General features: G+C 30.7%; 3 protein-coding genes across 3 annotated transcripts in view; all 3 read right to left on the reverse strand.

Annotated features, from left to right (window-relative positions):
• Window positions 1-212: 212 nt before the first annotated feature.
• LOC108360313 (heparan sulfate 2-O-sulfotransferase hst-2-like) lies at window positions 213-4,083 on the reverse strand (the record flags this gene model as incomplete). Its single annotated transcript, XM_017612545.1, has 2 exons — window positions 3,547-4,083; window positions 213-763 (listed from the first exon to the last, which is right to left on the reverse strand). Coding segments are annotated over exons 1-2 (1,088 nt in total), but the record flags the coding sequence as incomplete, so codon positions are not given.
• A 3,233-nt stretch (window positions 4,084-7,316) lies between these two features.
• On the reverse strand, window positions 7,317-10,407 carry LOC108360337 (heparan sulfate 2-O-sulfotransferase pipe-like). The gene is made up of 3 exons (XM_017612592.1): window positions 9,860-10,407; window positions 9,646-9,800; window positions 7,317-7,495 (listed from the first exon to the last, which is right to left on the reverse strand). The coding sequence occupies exons 1-3, from the start codon at window positions 10,405-10,407 to the stop codon at window positions 7,317-7,319; spliced, it is 882 nt and encodes a 293-aa protein (XP_017468081.1).
• A 534-nt stretch (window positions 10,408-10,941) lies between these two features.
• LOC108360325 (heparan sulfate 2-O-sulfotransferase pipe-like) overlaps window positions 10,942-16,420 on the reverse strand; it is a 32,422-nt gene continuing 26,943 nt past the window's right edge. Inside the window, exons 5-7 of the mRNA XM_017612564.1 lie at window positions 12,500-13,287; window positions 11,481-11,635; window positions 10,942-11,417 (exon numbers count right to left, since the gene is read on the reverse strand). Of these exons, the coding sequence (XP_017468053.1) occupies window positions 11,179-11,417; window positions 11,481-11,635; window positions 12,500-13,287 (1,182 nt within the window). The 3' untranslated portion in view covers window positions 10,942-11,178. The remainder of the gene's footprint in view (window positions 11,418-11,480; window positions 11,636-12,499; window positions 13,288-16,420) is intronic.

Consider the following 16,420-nt stretch of genomic DNA (forward strand, 5'->3'; position numbering starts at 1 on the left):
TATTTATATCTTAATTATTTATTAGCTCTCTTAAATAAGTAAATAAATACATATGTAATTAAAAATAAATAAATACTTACAAGTACCTTATTATCAGCCTAAGCTTATTTATACTTAAAACCTAACCCTCGTAGACAAAAAGCACCTTTTATTTTAGAAATATCCATACTATTATCTCTGAATACCTCACATACTTAGTACTGGCAACTTACTCGCATATTTCGAAATTTCCGCAAAAATGCATTGCAAATCTTCGCCAATCCGCATTATAGGGATTATGTGAATCGAAGGTGCATTCTTTGCGCTTCTCTCTAACGCAATCATTAAAATTTGTATCGAAATATGCCTTGTCTTCCATTGGATGTCCATTTTGAACATAATAGGCAAAAACGGCCGGATGGCGTATGTAATAGTAAGCGCTTACAACCTTTTCGATAGGATGACGCACCAGATTTATATAGATCGGTTTTGGTTGACCGAATTCGGTGAAATTGATCCAATTCATATGTTCTACATATGAAAGTGCTACATTCTCTCCAATTAATTCTTCAACAGTTTGTCGTTGATTCTCAACATCTACTAAATTTGGATGAAACTGTGCGGCCGCGGAATTACGATATGGTACAAAATTATTTTCCTTCGATAGCGTATTCAAAAGTACAGACAATGACTGTGAGCCTACTTTCTCGAGGCGATTAAAGAAAAGAATATCGATCTCGGCTTTTTTGGTATTATTCAATAGATCTGGATACAATGTATAGAGCTTCAAAGTTGAGGAAGAAAGTTTGAAGAAGTATGTAAAAATTTTTTATGGCATGAGATTTTTTTTTTATTATTTTATGATGTAAGGGTTAATAGGAAAAGAAAATTCGGATTCATACCGAGTATAAATAGCGAAGAGTTTTAGGAACAAAACAGACTTTTATCATTCTGAGCAAAAAATACTGCTGTTGGTTGGTAAATGTACTTTAGACCCCAAAAATTTCTTAATTCCTAAAACGCGAAAAATTCCGACAGTTCATAAAAAAATTGCCAAAAAATTCTTAAAAATTTTCAGAAGTTACTTAAGATCTCTAAAAACTTGATAAAAAAATTCGAAGACTCTCGGAAATTTTCAAGAAAAAAATATATATAAAAATATCCGAATAATTACAAATAAAATTTCTTAAGCTATCGAAAAATTTCGACAAGTGCGGAAAATCACAAAAAAAGTAAATAATTAATAATCGGTACTCTTTGCTCAAAAGAAAAAGTCCAGAACAGGCTTGAAACATCTCGAAAGGCGCGAAAAGTTTCTGATAAACTCTTAAAAAATCCCGAGAAGTCCGGAAAGTCCAGAAGACTTCGAAAAGTATCGAAAATATTTGAAATTAAATTTCTAAAAGTTTCGAAAAAGCAGAAATGTTTATCGAAGCATAAAAAATAGAAGATAACAAACAGTTGGAGTGCTTGCTCAAAATAAAAGTTATCGAAGAAAATCGTAAAAAAATAAATAAAAAATAATCGGTACTCTTTCCCCAAAAAAAAAGTCCAGAACAATCTTGAAATATCTCGAAAGGCCCGAAAGAATTCTGATAAATTCTTAAAAAATCCCGAGAAGCCCGGAAAACTTCGAAAAGTATCGAAAATATTTGAAATTAAGTTTCGAAAAAGGAGAGATGTTTATCGAAGCATAAAAAATAAAAGATAACAAACAGTTGGAGTGCTTGCTCAAAATAAAAGTTACCAAAGAAATCCCGGTAAGTTCTGAAACATACCGAGAGTCCGAAAATTTTCTGATAACTTCCGAAGTAATCACGAAAAATTCAGAAANGCAGAGATGTTTATCGAAGCATAAAAAATAAAAGATAACAAACAGTTGGAGTGCTTGCGCAAAATAAAAGTTACCAAAGAAATCCCGGTAAGTTCTGAAACATACCGAGAGTCCGAAAATTTTCTGATAACTTCCGAAGTAATCACGAAAAATTCAGAAATGAATCGAAAAAAGCCTGAGAGCCTGATCTGCACTTTTTCGCAACAAAAAAGTGTTTATAAATCATATTCTAGTGATGCGAAAATTTTTTCCTCTGTTTTTGATATCAAAATCTTAAAAGATACTAATATCCATAACAATATAATGACNAGAATCGAAAAAAGCCTGAGAGCTGTTTATAAATCATATTCTAGTGATGCGAAAATTTTTTCCTCTGAATTTGATATCAAAATCTTAAAAGATACTAATATCCATAACAATATAATGACTCAAAGAGTATAGTATATTTAACAACAAAAACCATGTAAATCAAAATTTCAAAACACCAATGAGAAAATTTCAAACCTTCGAGAAAATTAAGGAAAATTTATCCAAATTTGAAATTTTTTAATTATATTATAAAAAATAATAATTCGAGCATGCATTAAATTTCTGTATATTAAAGTGCAAATTTGGTGTTGCTAAGTTGAAAATTTTTTGCTGACGGTCTTGAGCATTTTCTTCCGTACAAAAAGAAAAATGGTTATACGGAAGAAAGTGTTCTACGACGTCTGCAAAAAAAAATTGTAAATCAAAGGATTTTTTTAGAAACATGAAATTAAAATTGAGTGGGCATAATCGAATTTTTTTGTAAAAAATATGATTAAAAAGTTTTGAAACTTTTATTAAAATTTTGTAAATTTTCATTCTGCAAAGTTTGAAATATTGATTTACATGGTTTTTGTTATAGACTAAGCTATATTTTTGTAAAATTTACAAAACAAATTTACCATGAAAAACATTTTTATAATCGAAAAAAGCCAAGACAAAATCTTCTGTGGGTCACCGTACATATAGAGATACCTAAAGGGACTTTTCCACTTTTATTTTCTTTCTTCATAAAAGTAAAGGCATACCAATAATAAATAAAAAATATAATATACTACATACCTACATGTACATAATTATTTATAAATACATACATACATACATTCCGATTTAAAAAAAAAATCCTTACACATACATACATACATACAAATAACTTTACATACTTGCAAACCGGTTGATTTCCACAAAAATGCATNTAAAATTTTAAACTTTTTAATCAAATTATAAAAAATAATAATTCGAGTATGCATTAAATTTCTGTATAATAAAGTGCAAATTTGAGGTTACTAAGTTGAATATTGTTTGCTGACGATCTTGAGCATTTTCTTTCATACAAAAAAATCGTTATATGGAAGAAAATGTTCTACATCGTCTGCAAAAAAAAACTCAACAGATTTTTTGAGAAACTTAATACTAGAATTTTTTTGGGAAAAATATGATTAAAATGTTCTGAAAACTTTATTAAAATTTTTTAAATTTTCATTCTCCAAAGCTAGAAATTTTGATTTACAAAAGACAAGACAAAAACTTCTGTGTGTGTCACCGTACATATAGAGATACTTAAAAGGGATACCAATAATAAATAAAAAATATAATATACTACATACCTACATGTACATAATTATTTATAAATACATACACACATACATTCCGATTTTAAAAAAATCCTTACACATACATACATACATACGCACAAATAACTTTACATACTTGCAAACCGGTTGATTTCCACAAAAATGCATCGCAAAACGACGCCAATCACTATTAAATTGCGTATGCGGTTCAAATATGCAATCGGGTATTTTACCCTCACGCACACAATCGTTGAAAGATAAATTGAAAAATTCGTACTTTTTTGTCGGCTTTGACGGATTTCTTAACAACATATTGTTGTAAATGAACGGATGCCGCAAATAATAGTAAGCACTTTTGACCTTTTCAATTGGATGGCGCACCAGATTAATGTATATGGGTTTCGGTAGATCCAAATCAGTGAAATTTATAAAATTTCTATGCATCGTAAAAGCATTCGGTATACCGTAGTCCAAAATTTCTTCAGCTAAATCTCGCTGCTCCTCAATCGTATCCAAAATTTGTCCCACATTGCGAACTTTTATATTATATGTGAATTTATGAATTCGCGATAAAGTTCGCAAGAGTTGGCTCATCGATTGGCTGCCCACTTTTTCCAAACGATTAAAGAAAATTATATCGATTTCCGCTTTGGCGGTATTGTTAAGCATCCATGGCGAGAGTGTGTACAGCTTACATACATATGTAGGTAGTTTGAATAAAAATTATTATATTTTTTTCCATTCGATGGTGTTGTAAATTTATTGAATTGAGGATGCATTGTTAGGAGGAGGTATGCATNTTCACTCGTATCCAAAATTTGTCCCACATTGCGCACTTTTATATTATATGTGAATTTATGAATTCGTGATAAAGTTCGCAAGAGTTGGCTCATCGATTGGCTGCCAACTTTTTCCAAACGATTAAAGAAAATTATATCGATTTCCGCTTTGGCGGTATTGTTAAGCATCCATGGCGAGAGTGTGTAGAGCTTACATACATAGGTAGGTAGTTTGAATAAAAATTATTATAATTTTTTCCATTCGATGATGTTGTAAATTTATTGAATTGAGGATGCATTGTTAGGAGGAGGTATGCATGTATATGTATGTATGTATGTATATACTAAAACAGATTCAGAATAAACTACGAAAGTTTCCATTATCCTCCGCATGCGAATTAGCTGAAAGAATCTCTACATAAATTTTGAAAATATTTCACCAGTTTCGTTGATGGCCATAAAGAAATTTTAGTAATGTTATCTACCTATGTATCTATGTGTGTATGTAAATATATTGCAAAAAAAAAAGTAGGCTTATTTGAAAAAAGGAGACTTGCAAATTTGATTAAAAAAGATACGAACGATTTCAAGACAAATTTAAATATTAAAGGGAATAAGTTCATTACTCAATCTTCGGTGAACTGATTTGTAAGCACGGTGCACAATTATTCATACTGACATATGGATGGTAATTCGCCAAAACTTCTTATCCAAACACTCTCAAGCAACTCTAGCTAACAAAAGAACTCTGGTTTAATGGATAACACAAAACTAATTTAAATACATATCTTTTTTATCTGAAGATTAAAGATTAATTTTAAGAGAAACTATGATTGTCAAAATACGTCCTTAGCAAAAGTTTAGTAATTTTTTTTTAATTTACTAACATTAGGGTTGTGCGTTAAGGTGAAGAGAACTGAGATCTAGTGGGGATTACTTGAGTTCCTACTTTAAGAGCCGACTGTACATACATATATCGTATGTGGAATTTTTGCGAAATTGACTTTTTGATGCAGATATGTTCTACAGCTCACAACGCATCACCAGGTAAAATATTGTACCTAAAAACTCTATAGTTGCGCCAAAAATTTACTGTATATTTGATCATATGTTACAATGCATTTTTTTTTTTTATAGCGAAATTATCGTATGCGCCATACACAAGTTTTTTGTACGTGGTAAAAAAATTTAATTAAAAAAATTCTAAAAGTTTTGGAAATTAGAAAAAAGCTTTCCTGTAAAATTCAGTTCCTGACATACACAACCATTAAATTAAATTCATTCTAAAAGTTTTGAAAATTTTAAAAAAGCTTTCCTGTAAAATTTGGTTCTTGACACACATAATAATTTCGCGCAAAATTCGAAATTGCGCTGCAAAAATACTTTATTTCGGTACGGTCTATTGTACATACATACATTTGTACGTAATATTAAAATATGTAGCTATTTTTATCCCGTTGCTAATTTCACTTGCTTTCATTACGAAATAATATTTTGCATAAGTTTTCAATTAGACGTGTAAGGGCCAGCCGTTGACCCAACTTCAGACTTTAACCGTAAATTTACAATAAAAACGATTTAACAAACTAGAGTTAACTCGCCCGGAATCACTAAAGTGAGTAGGAAGCAATAAGCCAGCAATAATATTTTGCCCGAAATTAACTTTTATTACCTCGTAAATATTGGCATATTGGTTTACTTTACAGTACAGTACTTTAAAAAAAGTAAAATGTAGTAATTAAAGGAGTAGCCACTGTTATTAGCAAGCAAAAGAAGCTTTTGAAATATTATACGTGGCATATGTGCACACATATTTATATTGAATACATTAGGATGCATCAACAAAAAAATAAAAAATTGCGTTATATCCACCGGCATTATAAAATGTTTTATATTTTAACACCCAATTTCATAAAAACATAAATGAGATTTTAACTGCTTTATAAATTGAAATTTTGAATGAAAGTGTCACTTTAAATCCATTTTATTTTTTATGAATAAGGCCATAAGACTTTTGTCAAAATATTTCGAAAAATATTAAGATTTACGTGAGGTCGATTTGAAAATACCTCTAATTTTTTTTAGATTCTGGTTCTGCTAATAAATTCTTTTAAACATTTTTATACAGACCTTTGAAGTTTAAACTCTTCTATCAATTAAGATGATTTTTTAGAAAAAAAATAATAATTTTATTCGTAAAAATTTGATTTTTGGAGGCATTTCCAAATCAATCTCACTTGAGTCTTAATATTTTTTCTGAAATATTTTGTCAAAGATCTTAAAATATTATAAATTTTATATTTCCGAAGGAAAAACGGCACCACTTTTTATTTTTATGGAGCGTGATGCACCCTAACGTAAATACATATGTACATCTATAGTAATAAAATTTTAGATAGTAAAACTAATAGGCTTTTTTAGTGGCGGTTTAAAAAATGTGTGCAAAACTGAATTTTGAAAAATTCTTGGAGAATTATAATTTTGGTATATTAAAAACTTTGAGTGCGCAATAATCTTTTTGAATTCATTAATTTTGAATATGTTTAACGTGCTTTTAATAGTTTAAGCAAGTTTGTATTAAAATACCGATGAGACATTGCTGGGCCGCTAATAACCGTCCACTTGTTTTCCAAATGAGTAATTTATAGTTTACGTATTCTAAATTTATTTATTTACTTTTGTTATGATAATAAAAACTTTATCGAATAAGTAAGAAATTTTCTTTTCGATATTATTGCAAAAACTTTGCACTCTTTAAATAACTGAGTCAATCCTTATAAAATTTTGACAACATTTTCTTAGTTTAATAAGCTCAAAACTTCTAAAGGTATTCAAGAAAAAGTAATAAATTACTTTTTGGTGTTCTTAACCTTTATGTATGTATGCAAATAAAAAATTTCTGCAACTCCTTGAAAACTTGCAACCTCCCTACAGCTTTCGTACTTCTACTAGTCACATATTTCAAGCAAAATCTCAAGCTGACTCGCAAGAAAAAAACATAAAAATTTTTTGATATTTACAAACTTATGGTATTTTTTATTTCGTTCAATGGTTATGGATTACAAAAATCATATACACATAATTAAGTATACTTAAGAATAATTACTGCACCACTATTGTTACTCAAATTCCTCGCATATTCTGCAATGCAAAATATTGTTTATATAAACGTTGTTTACAAAAATTATAAAATTCATATTCCGCAGTAAAGTTCTTTCTAAGCATTTCCTTTATATGCGAACTTATAGTTGGTTTCCAGGGATTTGCATTATTTTGCGTTGCTGCCAAACCATTTTCTCCATCTATTAAAAAACATTAGAAAATCGACATTTGCGCAGCTTTTTTTATATTATAATGCTAAGTTCACATGGTCAGCTAGATTGGCGCAATTTAGTAGGCATTAAATTTAACCAATAACAAACAATTTATTAGTTGTATTAACAATCTATAGCTGAAACTAATTTTATTTTTTAGAGCTCATTTTTTATTGCTCAATTTAGCTGGATATCGGAACACAGTATATTATTAGATACGAAACCACCTTATTCATAAATAGTGAAAATCTATATTTTCTATAATTGGAACTGTTTTCGCAGTGGAGACTTAACCAAAGCGCGGCAATTAACTATCGATTTTCTGCACAATAAATGCCAAACCAAGTTAACTCACATTTTGAAACAGTCTAAAAGCTCAAACAGACGGTAGAGTTGATCCGGATTAACTCGGACTTAATCCGAGCAAAAGTGTTACATATTTTATTATCAATGTCTAAAACATAAAAAGGCAAAAGTTTAAAATTTAATATTTGGGCATGAAGGAATCCGAAATTCACCAAATTCCGTAAATTAAAGATAAAATCAGGCAAACGGATTTCAGAAAGCCTCGAAAAAGACACAAAATTATAAAATATTCCATTTTAGAACCTAAAAGTCCTCAGAAACTTAAAGATCATGAAAGTTTCCTAATAGTTCTTAAAAACTACGATAAATTCTAAAAAAAAAAAAATCGGAAGCATTCCGAATACTAAATAAACCCAAGATAAGTACTAAAAATTTTTAAACGGTTCCGAAAGAAATTTGGAGGAGATTTAAAAAAGTCTCTAAAAACACGAAACAAAGCCTAAAAAATAGAAAGCAAACATTTCGCAAACTTTGTCCTTTTGCTAAAGAGGAGGTCTAAGAGTTATGCTGTTGGCATTTACCAATAAGCTTTTTAAAAAATAAATGTTATTTAAAAAATACACGTATTTTTCTATTTAAAACAATAAAAACTATAACATAAAAAAAACTAAACTAAAATAAGGATAAATAAATAAAATGAAAATAAAGAAAAAATACTTTTAAAAATTAAATGAAAAAAAAATTTTTTTTTTAACAAGAACTAAAAATTAAATTAGGAAAAGCTATAAATTAAATCAATCAACAATAGCACATTTAAGAAATTATNTTAACAAGAACTAAAAATTAAATTGGGAAAAGCTATAAATTAAATCAATCAACAATAGCACATTTAAGAAATTATACAAAAAATAACAAATTCAAAAGAAAAATTAATTAGAAAAATAAAAACAAATTAAATTTAAAGAGGAAAAAAATAAAAAAATAAGATTATAAAGTGTAAATTAAATTTTAAAATATATTTTTCTTTTTTAAACAATAAAATCTAAAAATTAAAAGTAAATTTAACTAAAAGAAGATAAAAATTAAAAAAGTCCCTAAAAATTGGATTAAATTAAAAAAATATTACTCTTTTCAAAAGAATCACATCTTAAAATTACATCAAATTAGATGAAGCAAGAAAAAATTAAGTTAAAAAAGAAAAAAACACGTAAAATAAGTTTCTGAAAATTAAATAACATTAAAAGAGAGAAAATTTGAATGAAAAAAAAATCCGCTGCCCGAGGATTCGGACCCGGATCTCTCGAAAGGTGCTTTGTCCATTTGGCCATTACGACCGAGCCAAATGATATAGAGTGGTGAATGAGAGATCTTTTTTTGTGAGACTTTTGTGCTAGAATAACAAAAATCTTTCGAACTACAAATCTAGCAAATCCGTCTTTCATTTTTCTTACGAAATATTAAATTTGTTTCAATGAGAGGAGATTCTAATGCTATATCCGAAAAAGAGGTGCGAAAATTTGTTCTACTACTTTTTTAGATTTCAAAATTTAACGTTATTTTTAATTTATAAGTTATCTTAAACTAAAATTAAATTATATATATTCTGAGAAACCGAACTTCGCATCGATATTTGCCTTTGTGTGAAAAAGCAAAAGCTCTGAGCTATAGCAAAGCTTGCGTTAAAAGTTATCTGTTATTCGAATTGACTATTTACATAATTTTTTTAAATAAAATATCAAATGTGTTTGAATAAAACTTCGCACAATTAATTTGAATTTTCCCATTTGTAAATAAGGCGGTTAATAGATAGTAAAAATGATTGAAAGAATTACCAAAATACAACTCTGTTGCGCGACGGAAAAATTTCGGTATATAATGCTCGAGTACTTCTAGTGTAACATTCAAATCCTCCCAAGAGCCCACCACAGCATATTCGTTCTCAACATGCTTCTTAGCCAATTGCAAAGCGCTTTGTGAATTGAAAGGTCTGCAATGATAATTGATATATTCACAATGCTACGTCGTAAATAATTCAGCAAGACATACTCGCAACTTGGATCGTGACCACAAAAGAATAACGTCTGCCTTTTGTGATCTTCACTAGAATTGCCAAAGCTTGAATCTGTCTCATAACGGCATTCGATATCGCGATGCAAAACACACTCCTCAAAACTCTTCTTATACCATTGTGGCTTGCGAAATTTCTTAGTCAACTTATACATTTGCACAGCAGTCCAGGGCGCACGTTTATAATAGAACCAACTTATAACCCGTTCAATTGGATCACGTATCATATTTATATAAATCGGTTGTGGCAAATTGAATGCCCTAAAATCAATATAATTTACATGCATAGAATATGCAAATGGCTCGCCATAATCATCGTCCAACTCTTTCGCTAGCTCCTCCTGCTCCTCCGGCGTAAGACGTTGCCGCACTGGTTCCGAAAAGTATGCACGATTCGTCTCAAAGCCATTTAAAACACTTAAACGTTGAATAAGTTCAATCATATGTTCGCTGCCCACTTTCGGTACCCGATTGAACAAAAGTAAATCGCTTTCAGCAAACTGGGTGTTATTCAAATTCTTGGGCATAAGCAAGTGAAGCTGGTTGGAAAATAAAGTTATCGGCATGGGCTTTTTATCTGATTTGATGAAAAACAAAGTTATTGCTTGTGGATGTAAAGTCGAAACCGAGCGGCAGAAAGCATCTACATACGTGCGAGCGGAAGGAGCAGGAGGAGGAGGAGGAGGAGGAGCAAGCGGAGGAGAGTTCCAGAAAAGTAATAGAAAATACTACACATGTTTTTTTTTAATTTATAATTTATTTAATACTTGTACTTATAAGTGGGTATACAAAAATTTAATACAAATCAAATTTAATACAAATTATATTAAAAATAGGGTGACTCAAGGTTAATGCAGATCTCTGACAGCAATTATTTTTGTGATAAGTTAATGTTTTTATTTCCATTTTATGCAGACAATTGGTACTAGAGGCGTTGGCAAACTTAGTCATGGACCAATACTCAGTTGAACAATGCATAAAAGCGATCCAAAGTGATAAAGCACATTTTCACCTAAACTGCAAGAAAAAACTAAGCACCCAAAACTAGTCACTGTTTGGTTTTGTTTTTAGGCTGACTCCGCCTCCGACCGTACTTCTGCGAAAATAGTACCGGTAGCGCTGTTACGGTGAACGAACAAACGAAACGAACTTAGCATGGCCTAAATTATATGACATGGACTTGGACAATATAACATGGCTTAAACAGGAAGGGTGCCAGTTGCCACACAGCGCATGAAACAATCGCCCTATTACGAACATCTGCGGTCTTATTGAATCACCTTATAGTACATACATATTTAATAATCCTCATTATATATTTCATCATTATTATTATAATGCGGCAATAGAACATAGTCATCATTGTCGATTTTGTTGAATTTACTTATCGCGCTGTATTGTAGATATAAACGTTGCTTGCAAAATTCATAGAATTCAATTTCGTTGGTAAAATTTTTGCTAAGGATGTCACGCGTTTCCTGGCTCACTGGTCGCTTTGCCGGATTCTTATTCACAGACGATAAGCGTTCTTTACCCACTGTAATGTTTTGAAAAAAAAATTTTATGTTTGTTAGGTGCCAAATTCATTTTTGTTTCTTACTGTGGTACACGACTTTTGCATGTTTGAAATATTTCGGTATATAGTGTTCAAGCACTGTTAGCGTTATGTTTGTATCTTCCCACGTTCCAACAACGGCATATTCTTGTTCGACCGTTCGTTTGGCTTTTTGCATTGCCGTAACGGAATTGAAGGGCCTTTTTTTCGAAAGCGAATAGAAGAACAATGATCAATTTAAAATTAACGTTTTCCGCATAAACTTCATACAATTAATACATACATACATACATATGTAGGTGTGTAGGTAAGCGCTAGCACAAATACATATGCACTATGCGTGTGTGTACATTAGAGTGGGTCGCAAAAAAATATATAAAGTGCATAGTGGTAGTGACAAATTGGTTTCACTACCACTATATGGTTAGTGGTTATACATTTTTTAACAAATCTGTTGTAAAGAAATGGTTACTAAATATCACAGATCGCAAAATTTTCCTAAATTTGTAAACTGGTGTAATTAGTCAGTGATAGTGAAATTTTAGAAAGATCTTGCAATTGCATATGTACGATTTTTACCGACTGCTCGCTGAGCTTACATGAGGCCACACCTATCTGGTGGTACTGTTTCAATAGTGCACTTCCTTGCCAAGCCATCAACCACGCAGTTTTTCGCAATGTCACTGTGACCCGACACCCAAATTAGCCTGTTTAAAAAATACTTGATTAGATTAACTTTATAGAAAATCGTACTACCTTTGTCGTACCCCTAACAATAACCATTGCAGCAACACGTCAATAGTCAAACATTATTTTACAAGCAAAACTTTATGATTTTAAATGCAGTTAGTATTTCTGGACGCTTCTATTGTAGGCCTTCGAATGCTGGTGCAAGCTCAGAGATTGTTTTTTTTTTTTTTTAATGTTGTCCGACCCCTACTAATGTACACACTAACTCTTTTTGCTATGCAAATGAATGTGCTGCCACCTACATACATACGTACAAACGTAGGTATGCTATGTATTTGAATACAAAAGAAAAAATGCCAAACTATGCTACTTACATACACAATTTTTTATTTTGTCCGCAAAAGAATAGTGTTTGCCGGCGATGATCACCGGATTCATTTGTTGCCTCATCCTGATTGAATGTACATAATATACTTTTGGTTTTTATGCATGTATCTATATCCATATTCATGAATTCGTCCGAAGGTCGTGGTGGTGCCATATCACCCAACTTAGCCTTCATATCTATGTAATACCATTCGGCACGAATATAATAATGCCAACTAATGACACGATCGATAGGATGTCGAACCAAATTAATATAAATCGGTCTGGGTAAGTGAAAGCGCGTAAAATTCAAATAGGCCAAATGTTGAGAGTAGGCATGTGGTTTTTGCTTTCCTAAAATCTCGACTGCCAATTCACGCTGGAGATGTGGTGCCAACAGCACAGTTTCGTAACGCTTGCCAGCATCGCGTGATGCTTTATAGCCGTGTAGTCGGCCCAAATGTGACATAAGTTCCATTAAAGATTGACTACCCACTTTGGCTACCCGATTAAAGAATATCATATCTATGTCAGCCTTCTTTGTATTATTCAATTCGTCAGCGCTAATGCCCCACTCTGGAGTATCTTCATGACTTTCATCATTTTCATATGCATCGTCGAGCGATTCTTCATATTCGTCATTATTGCGAGCATTCTCTCCATTTTGCTGACGACGATGCTGATGATGACGTTGTCGATGATGATGCGGAGGACTATGCCTCTGCTCGCGTTGCTCTTCAATATTCTCATTGTTGCTTTGTGCGTGAACTTCATTATGACGAATACGTGGTCTACGCTGTTAGTGGAGAGTGATTGAATGGCGAGTATGAAGTTTTGCATTGATTTCGAGGATTTTAATTAATTTTTGTTTCTTTGCTTATAATGAGAGCGATTTGAACCATAACCGTTTACAGGTTTACCACCATTATACATATCTACGTACACATATATGAACACAGAAAGATGTAAGGACTATGGGTAAACAAAATGATAGCGCACTACATTGAAAGATTTTACTTGCAAACATTTTAGTAGAAAAATTTGCAAGGAAAATCATTGAGCCGTATGAATAAAATTTAAAGCAATTGCTTTTTCTTAAAATTTCACCCCTTTTTAATCAAAGTTATTTCAATAATAAATCCAGTAGAAGGTTTGAAATTTTTATAAAAAGCAATAGCTTAGTTTTTATTCATACGACCCATTGCATGAAATATTTTAAAAGCCAAAGAGTTACACACAAAAGTGAAATTGTAAAATGTAAGCATTTAAGATAATGCGGCATTATAAAAAAGAGAGCCTATGGTTGCTTTCATGAACCGGCATGAATTACCGGCCTTATAGCATATTTCCACCAAAAGTTTAACTGCTGTTAAGAGCCATAACTGTTCGGAAACTCTAAAAAATATAAATTTTTTCTTGGTAAAAATAACTAAATTCTACAAAATTTTATTCGCTTGAATTATTTCCTTACCAATGAATATCTTTCATTTGCTGCAAGACAGACACAATACCGGATTCACACTGGGCATTAAATGACACAGCTTTTCAACCAAAAAGTGAAAATTGATTTTTTGACACCTAAGCCCCCTTTCCGTAGACCAGGTCACATATATAAAACTTTAACACAAGCTAAATTTGAAGTCATCTATTTATTTTTAAAACTATATAATTATAAAATATTGTCTCTTTAAGTGAGTAATTAGTTTTTTGCTGTGTGGTCTTGCAACAATTTTGCGATATGCACAAATATACAAACATATGATATTTTATAATAAATACATACGATAATTACATAATATTTAATGTCTCGGTAATTTAATAGCAATATATTGCTTATAAAGACGTTGTTTACAAAAATTATAAAATTCAATTTCATTAGTTAGATTTTTATGTAATATTTCACGAACTTGCTGTGACACACCTGGTTTGATAGAATTTCTATTAACTTGATGCAGACGATTTTCAGGCTCTGAAAATTCAAATAAAATAAAAATAATCGCGTAAAAAAGCCGTTAATTAACGAAAAGGTCACACTGTGCAACAAAATGAAACAGATCAAAAAGGACACGAATACGATATGCAATTAGGAAAGTCCCAATTTTTTTTACAGTACATTAAAGTTTTCCTAATTTAGTTCCAAATTGATCTAAATTTTTTTAAAAATCGCGCATAAAACTGTATTAAAAAAATAAAAGTTAGTAACTGATTTATATTGATGACTTTTAAAAGTAAAAGTCACTGACTGAGTTTTATTTATGACTCTTATAAATAAAAGTCTACCATAACTGTAATCTAAGGCATATAATTTTAAAATCAAAACTAACTGTTATTTGCATATTATTTAGATACAAATCAAAAATAATTGTTATTTTGGATTTGTAAAGTAAAAGGAGCAATTAAATAAAAGTCAAAAAATTATTGTTAAAGAGCGATTTTTTTAATAAAAGTTGTAGCTGTTACGGTCTCTGGAAAAAACGCCAGGTGGTTCAATGTTCTAGAGCTTTTCATCCATCGTGTTCGCCATACCGCACTCGTGTTTTTTTTTTTTGCTTGACTGTCGCACAGTGTTATCATTGCAATACAGAATAAAAGTTTTATAGAAAAAACATTTTTATTTGCATATGCAAAGGTATATGCATACATACATACATACATACATGTATTTAAGACAATACAACGACGACAATCATTTTTAATAACTATTTTTTTTTTCAATATTTGGAGAAAAGCTAATTAGTATAAGTTTATGACTCCTATTGCTGCTACGGTGAGCATTCGTATCGATTTTAGCGGTACAGTACCGATTTTGAGAACATTGTCCCGCTGAATATTTTTTTTAGGGCGGAACGTATGAGTGTCCCGATTTTTCATATTTGTACCGATTATGACCCGAATTTCTTAATTAATTTAAAAATTGTACTCTGACCTAAAAACTATTTTGGTACAAAGGGTGCAGCACTTTCATTATCACAAAGAACGTCCTTATTTTCTATGATCTATGGATATAGTTTATTCTGTCAAAACGGAGCCTCTCGCTATATTGCAGACATCTTGTCTTGTCAAAATTATTTTATAATGATATGTTAAGTTTTTTTAATAAAACAATTCCAACTTGAATTTAGTAAAATTAAAAAAAAAAAAATACTAATTCCCTAAAAAATGCATGGATATGAAAAATATAAGCTGTAGATACAGTGGCAAAAATATATGTAAATAGGGAAGAGATATTTGAGCAATCTATGGCTATTCCCCTTTCGATTACTTAATGCTTATTATTTTTTATGAAAGTATACATAGCTAATTATATAACAAAAAAAACATCTAAGTCACACATTGTACAAAAATTCACAAAATTCAGAAAAAGTTTCATCAACATTTTTTAGCTTTTAAATTAGATTTCTTAGAAATATTCTGAGTATGCGATTTTGTAGCCCATTAAATTTTAGTAGTGAAGTGCAAATTTTAAGTTGCTAGGACTTATCGTTGATTTTCGGTCATTTTTTTGTCTGATTTTCGGTCATTTGTTTGTCTTGAAGAAAATGCGCGAACAAAAAACAGCCTTTAGCTCTTTTGCCAAAAAAAATCAAGCTACTATCGAAGAAACTCGATGGATACATAAAAAAAAAAAAGTTGTGAATGGTTAGATGAAAATGAGTTACGATTTTTCGTATGTAATATGACCAGGAAAGAATGTTACTCATACGCCGTGTACGACGATGTTTTTTTTCAAATTTTCCCCTGTTAAAGGGCTATCTGCAGTGCCCAGGAAAAATCACAAAAAATATGTTTCAAAGCCTTTTGCTTTTGCTGTAAATTTTCTTGAAGCAATAAATATACGAGCATAATTTTCTTGAGAGCTGTAAACTAATTTAATCAATTTTAATAGATTTCCTTTCCATTTCTTGTGTGTCGTTTTAAGTATATTAATT

This window comes from Rhagoletis zephyria, unplaced genomic scaffold (assembly GCF_001687245.7).
Source record: "Rhagoletis zephyria isolate East Lansing unplaced genomic scaffold, Rhagoletis_zephyria_1.1 Rzeph_scaffold_00557, whole genome shotgun sequence".
In the NCBI taxonomy this organism is placed as follows: Eukaryota; Metazoa; Arthropoda; class Insecta; order Diptera; family Tephritidae; genus Rhagoletis; species Rhagoletis zephyria.